At 42.9% G+C, this 17,500-nt stretch overlaps 2 protein-coding genes across 2 annotated transcripts in view; one reads left to right on the forward strand and one right to left on the reverse strand.

Moving 5' to 3' along the window:
• Positions 1 to 3,286: 3,286 nt before the first annotated feature.
• hey2 (hes-related family bHLH transcription factor with YRPW motif 2) lies at positions 3,287 to 12,620 on the forward strand. The gene is made up of 5 exons (XM_029425279.1): positions 3,287 to 4,062; positions 7,523 to 7,601; positions 7,706 to 7,789; positions 8,351 to 8,432; positions 10,248 to 12,620. Exons 1-5 carry the CDS (start codon positions 3,977 to 3,979, stop codon positions 10,916 to 10,918), a joined length of 1,002 nt encoding a protein of 333 aa, XP_029281139.1. The 5' UTR covers positions 3,287 to 3,976; the 3' UTR covers positions 10,919 to 12,620.
• Positions 12,621 to 14,596: 1,976 nt separating this feature from the next.
• bub1 (BUB1 mitotic checkpoint serine/threonine kinase) overlaps positions 14,597 to 17,500 on the reverse strand; it is an 8,776-nt gene continuing 5,872 nt past the window's right edge. The window contains 7 exon segments of the mRNA XM_029425810.1: positions 14,597 to 14,603; positions 15,025 to 15,075; positions 15,077 to 15,092; positions 15,217 to 15,397; positions 15,575 to 15,653; positions 15,750 to 15,831; positions 16,429 to 16,557. Of these exon segments, the coding sequence (XP_029281670.1) occupies positions 14,597 to 14,603; positions 15,025 to 15,075; positions 15,077 to 15,092; positions 15,217 to 15,397; positions 15,575 to 15,653; positions 15,750 to 15,831; positions 16,429 to 16,557 (545 nt within the window).

Below are 17,500 nucleotides of genomic sequence, written 5' to 3' on the forward strand. Positions count from 1 at the left end.
TGTGTGGAGATAAAGCTCTGCAGGTGTTTATATCTCTGTGGAGATAAAGATCTGCAGGTGTTTATATCTCTGTGGAGATAAAGATCTGCAGGTGTTTATATCTCTGTGGAGATAAAGATCTGCAGGTGTTTATATCTCTGTGTGGAGATAAAGATCTGCAGGTGTTTATATCTCTGTGGAGATAAAGATCTGCAGGTGTTTATATCTCTGTGGAGATAAAGCTCTGCAGGTGTTTATATCTCTGTGGAGATAAAGATCTGCAGGTGTTTATATCTCTGTGGAGATAAAGATCTGCAGGTGTTTATATCTCTGTGTGGAGATAAAGCTCTGCAGGTGTTTATATCTCTGTGGAGATAAAGATCTGCAGGTGTTTATATCTCTGTGGAGATAAAGATCTGCAGGTGTTTATATCTCTGTGGAGATAAAGATCTGCAGGTGTTTATATCTCTGTGGAGATAAAGATCTGCAGGTGTTTATATCTCTGTGGAGATAAAGCTCTGCAGGTGTTTATATCTCTGTGGAGATAAAGCTCTGCAGGTGTTTATATCTCTGTGGAGATAAAGATCTGCAGGTGTTTATATCTCTGAGGAGATAAAGCTCTGCAGGTGTTTATATCTCTGTGTGGAGATAAAGATCTGCAGGTGTTTATATCTCTGTGGAGATAAAGATCTGCAGGTGTTTATATCTCTGTGGAGATAAAGATCTGCAGGTGTTTATATCTCTGAGGAGATAAAGCTCTGCAGGTGTTTATATCTCTGTGTGGAGATAAAGATCTGCAGGTGTTTATATCTCTGTGGAGATAAAGCTCTGCAGGTGTTTATATCTCTGTGGAGATAAAGATCTGCAGGTGTTTATATCTCTGTGGAGATAAAGCTCTGCAGGTGTTTATATCTCTGTGTGGAGATAAAGATCTGCAGGTGTTTATATCTCTGTGGAGATAAAGCTCTGCAGGTGTTTATATCTCTGTGTGGAGATAAAGATCTGCAGGTGTTTATATCTCTGTGGAGATAAAGATCTGCAGGTGTTTATATCTCTGTGGAGATAAAGCTCTGCAGGTGTTTATATCTCTGTGGAGATAAAGATCTGCAGGTGTTTATATCTCTGTGGAGATAAAGCTCTGCAGGTGTTTATATCTCTGTGGAGATAAAGCTCTGCAGGTTTTTATATCTCTGTGGAGATAAAGATCTGCAGGTGTTTATATCTCTGTGGAGATAAAGATCTGCAGGTGTTTATATCTGTGTGGAGATAAAGATCTGCAGGTGTTTATATCTGTGTGGAGATAAAGATCTGCAGGTGTTTATATCTCTGTGGAGATAAAGATCTGCAGGTGTTTATATCTCTGTGGAGATAAAGATCTGCAGGTGTTTATATCTCTGTGGAGATAAAGATCTGCAGGTGTTTATATCTCTGTGGAGATAAAGATCTGCAGGTGTTTATATCTCTGTGTGGATATAAAGCTCTGCAGGTGTTTATATCTCTGTGTGGAGATAAAGATCTGCAGGTGTTTATATCTCTGTATGGAGATAAAGATCTGCAGGTGTTTATATCTCTGTGTGGAGATAAAGATCTGCAGGTGTTTATATCTGTGTGTGGAGATAAAGATCTGCAGGTGTTTATATCTCTGTGTGGAGATAAAGCTCTGCAGGTGTTTATATCTCTGTGTGGAGATAAAGATCTGCAGGTGTTTATATCTCTGTATGGAGATAAAGATCTGCAGGTGTTTATATCTCTGTGTGGAGATAAAGATCTGCAGGTGTTTATATCTCTGTGAAGATAAAGATCTGCAGGTGTTTATATCTCTGTGTGGAGATAAAGCTCTGCAGGTGTTTATATCTCTGTGAAGATAAAGATCTGCAGGTGTTTATATCTCTGTGTGGAGATAAAGCTCTGCAGGTGTTTATATCTCTGTATGGAGATAAAGATCTGCAGGTGTTTATATCTCTGTGTGGAGATAAAGCTCTGCAGGTGTTTATATCTCTGTGTGGAGATAAAGATCTGCAGGTGTTTATATCTCTGTATGGAGATAAAGATCTGCAGGTGTTTATATCTCTGTGTGGAGATAAAGATCTGCAGGTGTTTATATCTCTGTGTGGAGATAAAGCTCTGCAGGTGTTTATATCTCTGTATGGAGATAAAGATCTGCAGGTGTTTATATCTCTGTGTGGAGATAAAGATCTGCATGAGATTAAATCAGAACTTTATTGATTCTCCATAATCGTGTTACAGCAGCTCAGAAGAAACAAGACGTACAAAATATTATACAAATGAAACAAGATAAGAAAAAGACACAAATACAAATAATAACGTAGAAATCACAATTACATAACTACACACACACACACACACACACACACACACACACACACACACACATATATAACTACACACACACACATAACTACACACACACACACACACACACATAACTACACACACACATAGCTACACACACACACACACACATAACTACACACACACACACACACACACACACACACACATAGCTACACACACACATAGCTACACACACACACACAGACACATAGCTACACACACACACACACACACATAGCTACACACACACACACACACATAGCTACACACACACAGACACATAGCTACACACACACACATAGCTACACACACACACACATACACACAGACACACACACATAGCTACACGCACACACACACACACACACACACACATAGCTACACACACACACACACACAGAGAGACACACACACACACACACACACACACACACACACACACACACCTTTTATCTAAAACAGATGTGATCCTTGATGGATAATTGTGTGTGTTTTATTTAACTTCATTTTGTTCTATCTTAAGTGAATTATCTTTATATCTTTATATAATCTTTCATTGTGAGACTCTGTTTTGTAAAGTGACAGATAAATGAACCCTGTTATCTGAAACTGTTTATCTCTAATTTATATATTATTATTATATATTATCTCTTTCATCTCTAATTGTATAAACTGAGCATTTATTTTGAAAAGTTAAGACGATAAAATCAGTTTAGAGAATAAGAGGTTATGGAATATAATAAAACAGAGCTCCAACAGTCCAGTCTGCAACATGTGGCCTTATATAAGGACTATTTTTTGACTGTCAGAAGTGGCCCCATTCCCATGCACACACACACACACACACACACACACTCCGTCTGAACCAGACAGGCGGTATTATCAGGAGAGGAGGACCAGCCCTGCTGCCGAGACTGCAGAAAACTTCCATCTCAAATTTGTGTCTGAGTGCACGTGGGCGGTTCCACCGTGTGTGTGTGTGTGTCCGTGTGTGTGTGTGTGTGTGCGTGTGTGTGTGCGTGCGTGCGTGCGTGCGTGTGTGTGTGTGGCTCCCAGGCTCCGTGGGAAAGCTCCGGCAGAGCAGGAGGAGGACGCACCGGTCACCAGTCCAGTCTGCAGCCGACACACGGGCCACCTGTCACGGACTACTTACCGGACACACACCGCTGGAAAAACAACTCCTGGAAGCTCCGCAGGAAATCTTGTTTTTGACACTGAATATTTCAGTTTAGAGAGCAAACACAGTTCGACAGGAAGGTTTGCACCATGTTCAACACTTTCCTCGTCTGCTGATGTCGGAAAGTTTTTTGTTTGCACATTTTTTTGGGAGGGATCATTAATATCATAATTATGCAGAAGGAAACTAACGTGAAACGTCTTCATCACCTCCTGGATTAAACAAACCGAACATCTAAACATCAGTGTTCCTTTATAAAAGTCTATATCAATACTTCACAGTAATTCCCTCCTATAGTGGTATCATTCCTTCATTTATTCTCTGAAACAAACCATCAGAATAAAGAAAGGTGTTTCTTTTATGTTCAGAGCGGAAGAAACTTTTGTTTTTAAACTTAAATAAAGCTCCAGACCTGCACGTCTCCTCCCGGGAGAGACGCACAGCGCTCCCCGCCGTCCATGCACCATGAAGCGGCCGTGTGAGGACAGCAGCTCGGAGGACAGTGACGTGGAGGAAACCATCGATGTGGGCAGTGAGAGCATTTCTCCAGGGTGAGCAGGAAACATACTTCTGTACTCATTATACTCTCCAGTTACAAGCTTCACTTGCTAATGCTTGAATCTAGCTAGAATAAATATATTAAATACAAGTTTAAATGCTAAAATATATGTTTAATTCCGCAGGTTTGTAATATTAATATCTTTTAAGTATCATTTGCAGCTTTTTTTATTGCATGTAAAAAATGTAAAATATCAAAATGATTTAATCTGGTTATTGTAAGATTTAAAGTAGAAATGTGTTGAACCCTGAAGCACAACATCTGCCTGCTTTATCACAAAGTATCACATTTAAATATACATTTAAATCATATGTTACTTAAGATCTGTATAAAGTACACAAGAGGCTAAAGTTACCAAATAGCTTTTAAAAAGATGTACATGTGTACTGCATGTAACTAAAACATATTACTGCTGTTATTATTAAATTAAATTAATTAAATTAAGGATAAAAAAACAGTTCATGAAGTAAAACCTGCCAAATACAGTTTGGACTTTTCCTTTAAAGAAATCCCAAAGTTCTCTGGAAATGAACATTTTATTGTGTTGGAGAGACTTCCGGTGTCTGTTCTGACTCCTGTTGTTCAGGTGTCACGAAGCAGAAGTTTTGCAAAACAAACACAAAGTGTCTGAAAGTGAAATTAAGTCAAACAAGGTCACCAGCCGGTCATGATGTGAGCTGACTCCACCCACCTGGCGCTGCAGGCTGAACAAAACAAACGTCCCGTCTGAATGAGTTGTGATGCTTTTAGTATTTAAAGGAAACAAACTGTATCTTTAATATGTCACCATGCCTACATTTCCCACAATCCTGTTCAGCAACCTCCAAAAGAAACAGATGCAGGTTGAAAGCCGTGGTGACAGAAATATTAAAAATGACGCTCTGCATTCAAAATAATAATTACAAAGATATTAAATATTAAAAGATGTTTTCAACAGAGAAAAGTGTTTCATTTTCTTCTTCTCTTAGTGTAATAACGGCTCATTTTGTCCACTGCTTGGGTTCAGAAGTTCCTCAGAGAAGAAGAGAATATTTAATGCCACATTTCATCTTTGCAAAACGTCATATTTAAATGTTAAAAAGCCGACACTGAGACATTTACTGCTGATGGAGGAAGAAACTTTACGTCAAATTAGGAATATCTTTTTAAAATTCTGTATTTAAAATGTTCAAAACGACAATAGTTAAAGTATAAAGAGTAAAAGTACTCGTGTTGCAGAATGGCTCCTTTCACAGTTATATTATTATAGAATATATGTTGCATTTAGATATTTCTCCATGTGAAGCTCATTTGAGATACTTTGTATCCTTCTGGGTAGATTATCAGTGCGGCATCATAAACGTCTCATATGATGTTTATGCACAAAGTAAAGTGTCAAATAAATGCAGTAAAAAGTGCAAACTTCCTCTGAAGTATAAAGTAGCAGAACATGCAAATACTCAATTTAAATTAAAGTACAAATACCTCATAATTCCATCGCTGCTGCTGGGAAACTTTACTACAGCAGCTAGGAACATCTGGATGTGACGTCTGGAATAATAAATAAAACACTTAACAGATGTTTGTCCTTTACAGATGTTTGTCCTTTACAGATGTTTGTCTTTACAGATGTTTGTCCTTTACAGATGTTTGTCCTTTACAGATGTGTGTCCTTTACAGATGTGTGTCCTTTACAGATGTGTGTCCTTTACAGATGTGTGTCCTTTACAGATGTGTGTCCTTTACATATGTTTGTCCTTTACAGATGTGTGTCCTTAACAGATGTGTGTCCTTTACAGATGTTTGTCCTTTACAGATGTTTGTCCTTTACAGATGTGTGTCCTTTACAGATGTTTGTCCTTTACAGATGTGTGTCCTTAACAGATGTGTGTCCTTTACAGATGTTTGTCCTTTACAGATGTTTGTCCTTTACAGATGTGTGTCCTTTACAGATGTGTGTCCTTAACAGATGTGTGTCCTTAACAGATGTTTGTCCTTTACAGATGTGTGTCCTTTACAGATGTTTGTCCTTTACAGATGTGTGTCCTTAACAGATGTTTGTCCTTTACAGATGTGTGTCCTTTACAGATGTTTGTCCTTTACAGATGTGTGTCCTTTACAGATGTGTGTCCTTTACATATGTTTGTCCTTTACAGCTGTGTGTCCTTAACAGATGTTTGTCCTTTACAGATGTTTGTCCTTTACAGATGTTTGTCGTTGTTTATCGTTGTATGTCCTTTACAGCTGTTTGTCCTTTACAGATGTGTGTCCTTTCATATGTTTGTCCTTTACAGATGTGTGTCCTTTACAGCTGTTTGTCCTTTACAGATGTTTGTCCTTTACAGATGTGTGTCCTTTACATATGTTTGTCCTTTACATATGTTTCTCCTTCACAGATGTTGGTCCTTTACATATGTTTGTCCTTTACAGATGTTTGTCCTTTACAGATGTTTGTCCTTTACAGATGTTGGTCCTTTACATATGTTTGTCCTTTACAGATGTTTGTCCTTTACAGATGTTTGTCCTTTACATATGTTTGTCCTTTACATATGTTTCTCCTTCACAGATGTTGGTCCTTTACATATGTTTGTCCTTTACAGATGTTTGTCCTTTACAGATGTTTGTCCTTTACAGATGTTTGTCCTTTACAGATGTGTGTCCTTTACATATGTTTGTCCTTTACATATGTTTCTCCTTCACAGATGTTTGTCCTTCACAGATGTTGGTCCTTTACATATGTTTGTCCTTTACAGATGTTTGTCCTTTACAGATGTTTGTCCTTTACAGATGTTTGTCCTTTACAGATGTGTGTCCTTTACAGATGTTTGTCCTTTACAGATGTTTGTCCTTCACAGATGTTGGTCCTTTACATATGTTTGTCCTTTACAGATGTTTGTCCTTTACATATGTTTGTCCTTTACAGATGTTTGTCCTTTACAGATGTTTGTCCTTTACAGCTGTTTGTCCTTTACAGATGTTTGTCCTTTACAGATGTTTGTCCTTTACATATGTTTGTCCTTTACATATGTTTCTCCTTCACAGATGTTTGTCCTTTACAGATGTTTGTCCTTTACATATGTTTGTCCTTTACAGATGTGTGTCCTTTACAGATGTGTGTCCTTTACATATGTTTCTCCTTCACAGATGTTGGTCCTTTACATATGTTTGTCCTTTACAGATGTTTGTCGTTGTATGTCCTTTACAGCTGTTTGTCCTTTACAGATGTGTGTCCTTTACACATGTTTCTCCTTCACAGATGTTTGTCCTTTACACATGTTTCTCCTTCACAGATGTTTGTCCTTTTCAGATGTTTCCTGTGTGAGACATCTGTCCAGCATCATCTGTTGTCACTTTTAACACTGGAAATTAAACCGAACTCCACTTTTCTTTTGGATTAAAGTCTCAGATTAATAAATAAATATTATATATGTGGTTATTTCAGAGCATTGATTGAATTATTATTTGATTTTCAGGCACATGAAGGCGTCTTTAATGAGATGCGGATCACCGACCGCGACCACGCAAGTGACTGCGAGGAAAAAACGCAGAGGGGTAAAGTTATTATTTGTATTAATAAAGCAGCTTCAGCTCTGATATGAAGGATTCACCGCTCAGAGACAGTTTGAGATTTTTCATCGTCTTCTTTTATTCGTCAGATTATCGAGAAGCGACGCAGAGACAGAATCAACAACAGTCTGTCGGAGTTACGGAGGCTCGTCCCCACCGCCTTCGAGAAGCAGGTGAGTTAGTTTAATCAGGGTTCAACAAACAAACAACAAACAAACAACAAACAAACAACAAACAAACAACAAACAAACAAACCAAAGGGTGCCAACAGGCGTTATCGGGGTTATGTCATCATATTGCAAAAAAAAAAACTATAAACAAAATAATAATCAGTTTGAAAACATTTTCAATTAGCTTTTAATCAAACCGTCAAAAATGTCTTGATTACATTTTTGATTACATCATAAAAAACAATATTAATATTTGTTAATAAAACAATATTTGTGGAAATATTAATGAATATTATTAATTATTATATTATAATTATTTGGGTTTAGTGGTTTGTATGTAATTAGTTCACTCAAAGTTTGCTCTGATTTCATAAAAATAAATTATTTTTTAAACTTCTTTATCTTCGTATGAACCAAACTGAGTATTTCCAGGAAGTGAGAACGTGTCTGCTGCTGTGCACGATGTGCAGAGTTTATATTAAAGGATGTTTCCTCAGTTGGGTTCGAGCTGCTGAAGCTGATTAGATGAATACTCGGCTGTAACTTCTGCTCTGTTTTCAACAGGGTTCAGCTAAACTGGAGAAGGCAGAGATTCTTCAGATGACTGTGGACCATCTGAAGGTGCTGCAGGCGACCGGAGGGAAAGGTAAAAATTCATCTTTCATTTACACGCTTCGCACATCCTTCAGGAGAGTTTGTAGCTCGTTAACTACGGCGAAGATCTTAAGTTCTCAGAGAAACAAGCTGACAAACGTTAGCGGCAGCCGAACAGCGTGCAGGAGAAACTCTGATGTTTAACCTTTGAATCAGAGAGAAGAACTCCCATGATGCACCTCTGCTGCACCACCACACCAAACTCCCATGATGCACCTCTGCTGCACCACCACACCAAACTCCCATGATGCACCTCTGCTGCACCACCACACCAAACTCCCATGATGCACTGCTGCTGCACCACCACACCAAACTCCCACGATGCACCGCTGCTGCACCACCAAACCAAACTCCCATGATGCACCTCTGCTGCACCAAACTCTTTTGTTATTGTGTGTTTAGAGCTTCATCTGATGTTTGAAGAACGTGCAGGTCGCTGGTCAGTCGACTTTCTGCTGCGTTCAAGTGCAACTTTTAACAGAAGACATGAGGCGACACGTCAGACCATTTCTGTCAGCGCTCGTTCTTTGAAGTCTCTTTGGTGTGTGTGTGTGTGTGTGTGTGTGTGTGTGTGTGTGTGTGTGTGTATGTATGTGACAGAGGGAGGTGGTGTGTCCATGGGAAAGCGCTGCAGGGATAAAAGCACCACTTGACCCTGAGCAGCGCTGTTTGCTTTCATTAAGCCAGCGGGAGGGGGGCTGATGTGTGAGGGGGGCAGACGTGTGAGGAGGGGGGGGCGAGAGGGGCCGAGGTCAGTGTTGGCTGCGTTCACAGGCCGTCTCTCCGCAGCGTTTGTTTGGGTTTACCAGCAGCGTGTAAAGTCCGACAGACCAAACATCAGCTGAGCAGAGAGTCATGTGGTGCGTTTGTTTTCAGGATCTCAACACAATACAGTGTTGCTAATGTTTAGAGCAGGTGAAATAATCCAGCAATACCTCGTTAAACATTCTTAAAATGACCTTCACTCCTTCCAGACTTCATCAGAATATTCCTTGATTATAAAGTTTAACTGTTGGACACAAGACGTTAAAGTTCAATACTGGACCGTGATCGGCTCCAAACGAGTCACAAAATACTTTCATATTAACGTGTGTGTGAAATGTAAAAGACGCTCATAGTAACAAACCCGCAGAGTTAGCTCTACGCGAAGTTTTGCTTTTTGCATTTGATTTCACGCCACACTAATATTAGAGGCTCAGAGCAAGCGCTCCGGAAGTCGGGTGTCGTACGATAAAGAGCGAGACAGTAAAGGAGTTTCACGTTGACTACTTACGTAAATTAAGCTACGTAACAAACATACTTTTATTAAACCTAAAAATAACCAAGTAGTTTCGTTTGAATTCACGACGTTAACACGTGTTTAAAAGTGCGAGCGTGCGTCCCCGTGATGGTGTACGTTGATTACTTCACTTACGTACGTAGCTTGACTAAACAAACCTTCGGGATGAGAACGGAAAGTTATATGAAATACAAAAAGCTTAAAATGCGTAGACATGACACGCGAAACTTTACGAAGCTTTTTAGCGTCTTTCAGCTTGTTGTTTTGGTTTTCAGTCGGTGACAGATGTTTCATATTATATTCAATGTGCAGAACAGCTGATCGACTGCAGTTACACAAACAATAACTGCAGGAAGTTTGTGTACAAAGAGAGATTTGGATGAATTCTGAGCAGATTGTTTCCTGTTAGTATCGCAGCTTGTGTTCAGGTCTCACGCCGCCGCCGGCGAGCCCTTGTGGTGGTCCCGCCCCCGGGGGAACACGTGATATAACACGCAGTATTTGATGTCCCACTCTCTGTGTCTGCAGGTTATTTCGACGCCCACGCTCTGGCTCTGGACTTCCTGTCTCTGGGTTTCAGGGAGTGCGTGACGGAGGTTTCCCGCTACCTGAGCGCCGCGGAGGGCCTGGACTCCAGCGACCCTCTGCGCTCCCGCCTGCTCTCCCACCTCGCCTCCTGCTCCTCGCAGCGTGACGCCGCCGCCATCACCGTGACCTCCCATTCGTCACATCTCCACCACCACCAGCAGCCTCACCCTCTACCTCACCCCTTCCACCCACACCACTGGGCGGCGGCAGCCTTTCGGCCTCTGCCGGCCACCGCGCCGCCGTACGGACTGAGTCTGTCTGTTTCTACAGATGCTGGAGGAGGTGGAGCCCCCCAGAGGCTGGCGGAGTTGTCACAACGCAGCGTGGCCTCCTCCTTCTCCTGCCACGCAGACTCCTCCTCCTCTCCTTCCTCCTCCTCCTCTTCTTCGTCTCTCATGCTCCCCTGCACCCCCACTCACCTGCACTCCCTCTCACTCTCGGCGTCATTTCCCATCACCCTCCACAGGGGTTTCCCCATCCTCCCTCCCTCCTCCTTCACCTCCGCCACCACCAGTCCTCCCATCTCCTCCTCCTCCTCCTCTTCCTCCCAGACTCCTCACAGCAGCAGTAAACCCTACAGACCGTGGGGAACTGAGGTCGGAGCTTTCTGACGCTTTTAACAGCCTGGAAAACACTTTTTTTCACCAGTGAACAAACTTATAAACCAAGTTTTTAGCGACGCAAACTAGTTCTGCTAACATGTGACGTGTTTCTTTACTGATTTCACACATTCACCACGAAAACCTTTTTCATTTGTTGCCTTTTCTTCTTTCTGTCCAGATTTACTGAACAGTTTTAACATGTTTTAAAAGTTCAGCTGAAGTTTTGTTCCCGGATTCTTCTTTAAGCAAAGCTTAAATCCATGTCCACATCAAAATGAGCAGATTTATTATTGTTTAACCTTCATAACCTGGTGATATTCTGCATTCTTCTTAATGTCAACGAATCCCATGAAAGACCAAAAACAATACTGACAGCCGGATGTCTTCGTCCTCTTATTGTCCCAAAACTGTAAAAACTCATCACTGCTGCACTGACGTGTTCCCTCATCCCCATGAACACACACTGTCGTTTATTTAGACTCAATCACACACACACACACACACACACACACACACACACACACACACACACACACACACACACACACACACACACACGCACACACACACACACACACACACACACACACCGTCCTGCTGCATCAAATACAGCATGTGTGGATTCATCCGCCGCTGAAAGTAGTCCCCAACACCTGAGCTCAAGCAGCAGCAAACAGGATGAACTTCTTGGTTCCTCTGTACGTCTGCAGAAACACTTCCAATGTTAGAAAACTAACAATGACCGTTGTGGTTTCTGCCGCATTGTATGATGGGATATGTATGCCGTGTTTGCATACTTCAATATTTTACCGTAAATAGTAAGCAATTATCTTACTTTTGGTTATAGACGAAGGTTTCAGACTAAAAGAAATGGAACTTCGGACGCAACCCAAATATTTACGTCTTCAGTAGGAACCAATGGGCTGCGAGCTGAGAACCACAGACAGGAAGTCAGAATGTGTTGAGCGTCGGACACTTTTGAGTCTTTTCACGGGATTTTTTCACGATAACAAAAGTTTTACATCAGAGTCAAACCTTCAAACCTTCAGACCTTCAGACTTTCAGACTTTCAGACCTTTAGACCTTCAGACCTTTAGACCTTCAGACCTTTAGACCTTTAGACCTTTAGACCTACAGACCTTCAGACCTTCAGACCTTTAGACCTTCAGACCTTTAGACCTTTAGACCTTCAGACCTTTAGACCTTCAGATATTCAAACCTTCAAACCTTCAGACCTTTAGACCTTCAGATATTCAAACCTTCAAACCTTCAGACCTTTAGACCTTCAGACCTTTAGACCTTTAGACCTACAGACCTTCAGACCTTCAGACCTTTAGACCTTCAGACCTTTAGACCTTTAGACCTTCAGACCTTTAGACCTTCAGATATTCAAACCTTCAAACCTTCAGACCTTTAGACCTTCAGATATTCAAACCTTCAGACCTTTAGACCTTCAGATATTCAAACCTTCAGACCTTCAGACAAAAGCCGATGAACCAAAGTTCACCTCTGAGATAATCCGATGTTATATTTGAATTGTTCCAGTCCCGCCTCAGACAGCTGTTCGTTCTCTCTGGTGCAGGCTGGGATGAAGATTAACACAATAACATGACTTTGATTGTAATGTACTTCAGTAACTGTGTGTCTACTTTCTCCCTGTGTGCCTTTCTACAAATAAAGATGGCGTAACAACACCGCTGCTGTCATGGAAGGTGCAGCTGTTCTGGTCTTTTTCCAGGATAAACTTCACGTTTGTGTTTATATGTAGAGATCTGCGATACCTAATGTACGAGATGAAAGTACAAAACCACGACGTTTGTACGTCTTATCTCCTTAAAGGAATAGTTCAGCACGATAGAAGACGGTCCTTTAAGCTGCTCCTGAGCGAGGCCTTCGCCGCGTCATGTAACTGTAGATGTTCAAACTTCTATTTAGTTACTTATTATGCTCCAATGCTCCCACTCCTCCTTTCACCCTCCTGCTCACGGAGGAGCAGCTCCCCCTCCTTCTCCTCTTCCCCTCCCTCCTCCTTCGCCACCTGTCTCCTCCTCCTTAGGTATGCTCCCCCCCCTTCTCCCCATCCTTCTCTCCTCCTTTTCTCCTAGTTCCTCCTCCGACCTCGTCTCCCCCTCCTTCTCATCTATCCCCCTCCTTCCTCCCCTCCTGCTCCCCCCTTCTCCCCCTCCTTCTCCCTGCTCCCCCCTCCTTCTCCTCTCGTCTCCCCTTCTCCTCCTTCGCCCCCTCTTCTTCTTCTCCTCTTCTCCTTCGCATTCTTCTCCTTGTCCTCTCCCCCGCCGATCTCCCCTGCCTTCTCTCCCCTCTCTCCCCCTCCATCCCTCCGTTCTCCTTCTCCCCCTCCGTCATCTCCTCCCCCTTTCTCTCTTCTCCCCCCCTTGCTCCCCCTCCTTTCTCCTTCTTCTCCCTCTCCCCCTCCTCCTTCTCCCCCTCCTTCTCCTCCTTCTCCCCCTTCTTCTTTCCTGTTCTCCGTCTCTCCTTCTTCTTCTTCTTCTCCTCCTCCTTCATCCCCCGTCTCCCCTCCTTCTCCTCCTCCTCCTTCTTCTCCTCCTTTCTTCTTCTTCCTTCTCTCCTCCTTCAATCCCTCCTCCTTCTCCCCTCCTTCTCCCCTCCTTCTCATCTCCCTCTCCTTTCTTCCTCCTCGCTCCCCCTTCTCCCCCTTCTCCCCCTACGTCTCCTCCCGCCTCTTTCTTCTCTCTTCGCCTCCTTCTCCTCCTCCTTCTCGCTCTTCTTCGTCTCTCCTTTCTTTCGTCTCTCTCTTCTCCGCTTCTTCTCTCCTCCTTCCTCCTCTTCCTTTCCTCTCTTCTCCTCTTCTCCCCGTGTCTCTCCTTTCCTCTCTTCCTCCCCCCCCTCCTTCTCCTGCCTTCTTCTCTTCTTCTCCGCCTCCTTCTCGCCCCTCCTCGCTTCTCCCTTTCTTCTCTTCTCCCCCTCCTCCCCTCCTTCTTCTCCTTCATCTCCTGCCCCCCTCCTCTTCCTTCTCCTCTTCGCCCCCTCCTTCCCCTTGCTCCTCCTCCCCCTTCTTCCCTCTCCCCCCTCCTCCTTTCCTCTCTCCTCCTCCTCTCCTCCTCTCCTTCTCCTCCTCCCTCCTTCTTCTCTCCGCTCCTCCCCTCCTTCTCTCTCCTTCCTCCTCCTCCTTCTTCTCTTCTTCTCCTCTCTCCTCGCTTCTCCTTTCTTCTTCTCTCTCTCTCCTCCTCTCTTCTTCTTCTCCTTCCTCCTTCTTCTCCTTCTTCTCCTCCTCCTCTCTCCTTCTTCTTCTCCTCCTTCTCCTCACCTCATTGTTTCTTCTTCTCCTTCTCCTCCTCCTTTCTCTCTTCTCCTCCTCTCATCCTCCTCCTCCTCCTCCTCTCCTCCTCTCCCCTCCTCCTTCTCTTCTCTTCTCCTCCTCTCCTTCCTCCTCCTCCTCCTCCTCCCTCCCTCCTCCTCTCTCTCCTCCTCCTCCTCCTCCTCCAAGTAAGACAGAAAAGAATAGCATAAGGATAAATCTGCTTTCACTACGACCCAGGAGTCCTGGTCAGACGTGTTACCTGTACAGTTTATCTCATGTCCGCTCTGCAGAATATACAGGCTATATATAATTCAGGCTCTCATGAGGCAACGAAGCCTTCAGGACGTTAAAGACAGCCTGGGAGTTGTTTTAAAGAAAGGAACTGAAGAAGGACTGATGGCACCACATCAACACCTGCGAGCGCAACGGAGAGCGTCACACTTAGAGACTCACCTGTCCGCTAAGAGAAGAACCTTTGACCGCTGGTGAAGACTGATCCCCAGAGACACCAGCTCAGCTCCCACTGATCCAGCTGATGCTCAGCTTATTATGCACTTTATATTTGTTTTCATGCCGCTCGTATCGTTTTATTCTGTCATATTTAATATTCTATTAATAAAGTGTTAGATATAAAATCTGTTGCAGACGACGATCAACAACAGACAGGAAGTCTAATGCTTCCAATCACTAAAGAAAAACAATATGTTTCATACACCAGAAAACAAACATGTGCGATATGGAATGTAACATTTAGGGAGAGGAGCTCATCAGAGGTGAGGGGGGGTGAGGGGGGGCAGTGAAATGTAAAGCTTTAAGATCTGAAGCAGATCGTTACCTGAGCTTCTTCGGCTGCCGTCTGATGAAAGCATCGTCCTCAACATCTGCAAGCGTCACAGTCGTTCTCTGGAGAAGAGAAGAATCCATCGTGTTCCCAAAACTGAAGAGACGAGGTGGAGTCTGAAGGTGAACACTAAGTGTGTGTGTGTGTGTGTGTGTGTGTGTGTGTGTGTGTGTGTGTGTCAGCTACCATCGTCCTCGTAGAAGTTGAACGCCGACTTGTGAGTGAACGGCGTGGAGACAAACTGAGCCAGCATGGCGAAGTCTGTGGTGCTGTTGGGACACGCATCCAGCGAGTTGAGGGAGTTGAGGGAGTTGTAGCGAGCGCCCCACATGGTGCTCTCGTCGGGCATCAGGTCCACGGGAGTGTCCTGCTCCACAAACACACGTTTAGAACATTATTAAAGTCATTAATACTCCACATGCTGCAGACGCAGCTTTTAGAAATGAACAGAGAGCGCGTGACTGACAGGCTTCACATTTTCCCGTCAACGTTAAAAACAATCAGTGAATGATGGAAGGTCATTTAAAGCGCCGTCTGGACTCACGTTGGGTTTGTTGGGCACAGGGAGTTCAGCCAGAGCTCTGATTGGTTTAGATTTCTCCACCGCAGCGGGAGCAGCAGCTCTGAGAACAGACAAACAAACATTAGTCATACAAACTCACAGAAAAGCACAATATAAGTCATAACTTTGGACTTGAGGAAGTGCAGATTGTGTTTACCGGCCGTTTTCTTTGTCCGTGTCGTCCTGGAAGACGGTGAACGGGGCTGTGGTGGGGGGGTGGCTGAAAGAGGACACGCCTCCTTCGGAAGGCAAAGAAAGAATCATTTTGTTAAAAACTTAAAAAGAAAGCATTTCAGAATTGAATTATATTATATTATATATATATATATATTATATTATATATATCTATATTATATATATCTATTATATCTCTATCTCTCTATATCTATATCTATCTCTATATATCTCTCTCTATCTCTTATCTATCTCTCTCTATCTCTCTCATCCTCTTCTCTCTCTCTCTCCTCTCTCTTCTCTCTCTCCCTCTCTTCTCTCTCTCTTCTCATCTCTCATCATCTCTTCCTCTTCTCTCTCCTCTTCTCTCTCTCCCTCTCTTCTCTCTCTCTCTCTCTTCTCTCTCTTCTCTCTCTCTCCCTTCTCTCTCTCTCTCTTCTCTCTCTCTCTCTCTCTCTCTCTGCTCTCTCTCTCTCTCTCTCTCTCCTCTCTCTCTCTCTCTCCTCTCCTCTCATCTATTCCGCCCTTTCCCCCCTCTTCTCCGTCCTACTTTGCCTGGCCCTTTGACTGCACTTAATGAATCAGCGTCTGCTGTATTTTATTCATAATACCTTCGACTGCAGTCTCTCTAAACAGCAGGATGACGTATTATTCGAACAAACTAAAGTTCATTTGAGACATTCTGAAGAAAGGGATCTTGTTTACCGTTGTGTTGTCGGCAGGATGGAACTCGAGGTGTGGGGAACGGGTCCTCCAGGAGAGTCGGGGCTGGAACATGTCCATGATCACATCTGGAATAAATGTTATTCACTGTAAGAACAGCAGACTTTAGTGCAGGGTACACTTGGAATACATTTTTATCCAAGGATGCATGAAAGTTTCTGCATACGAGTGAAATCATTATGGTGATGGAGAGGAGATACAACCCAGTGGACACGATGACAACAGCTGTTATGTCACACAACAGCTGTTATTGTCAACACAACAGCTGTTATTGTTATTGTCAACACAACAGCTGTTATTGTCAACACAACAGCTGTTATTGTTATTGTCAACACAACAGCTGTTATTGTCAACACAACAGCTGTTATTGTCAACACAACAGCTGTTATTGTTATTGTCAACACAACAGCTGTTATTGTCAACACAACAGCTGTTATTGTTATTGTCAACACAACAGCTGTTATTGTCAACACAACAGCTGTATTGTCAACACAACAGCTGTTATTGTTATTGTCACACAACAGCTGTTATTGTCAACACAACAGCTGTTATTGTCAACACAACAGCTGTTATTGTCAACACAACAGCTCAACTAACCTTCACATAGCTCACATATTTACTTCTTTGTTTCATTAAACTCTGCAGTCGACTCTCGTCAATGCTTTTCTTGCCGTCACTGTAATGTTTCCAGATTTCTCACATTGATTTGATCTTCTACTGGTGCGTATGTGTGACAGCGGGTGAAATCTACTTTGCTTTGTCACGTGTTCTTCGCGGAGAACAACATCTTCGTCTTCGCTCCAGTTTGGCTTCATGCATCATCTTTAAAAAGGTCCATTCTGCAGAACACTAATGCTGTACGGTCACATTAAAGGACGACGGTCGCTGAAGTGCACGTGTTGCATTACGACAGTCACTACCATGGAAGCCTCGTGTTAGAATAACACTAAAGTACTTCATGTAACGCTGCTAAATGAACCTCTGGGTTATTTACACTCACATGCACTTTGT

This window comes from Cottoperca gobio, chromosome 24, assembly GCF_900634415.1.
Source record: "Cottoperca gobio chromosome 24, fCotGob3.1, whole genome shotgun sequence".
Taxonomy (NCBI): Eukaryota; Metazoa; Chordata; class Actinopteri; order Perciformes; family Bovichtidae; genus Cottoperca; species Cottoperca gobio.

Excerpts from the sequence above, each read along its gene's own strand:
- hey2 (XM_029425279.1), top strand. The coding sequence starts at position 3,977 with ATGAAGCGGCCGTGTGAGGACAGCAGCTCGGAGGACAGTGACGTGGAG. Across the intron at positions 7,602-7,705 it reads CGAGGAAAAAACGCAGAGGG|ATTATCGAGAAGCGACGCAG; the intron begins GTAAAGTTATTA and ends TTTATTCGTCAG. Across the intron at positions 7,790-8,350 it reads CCACCGCCTTCGAGAAGCAG|GGTTCAGCTAAACTGGAGAA; the intron begins GTGAGTTAGTTT and ends TGTTTTCAACAG.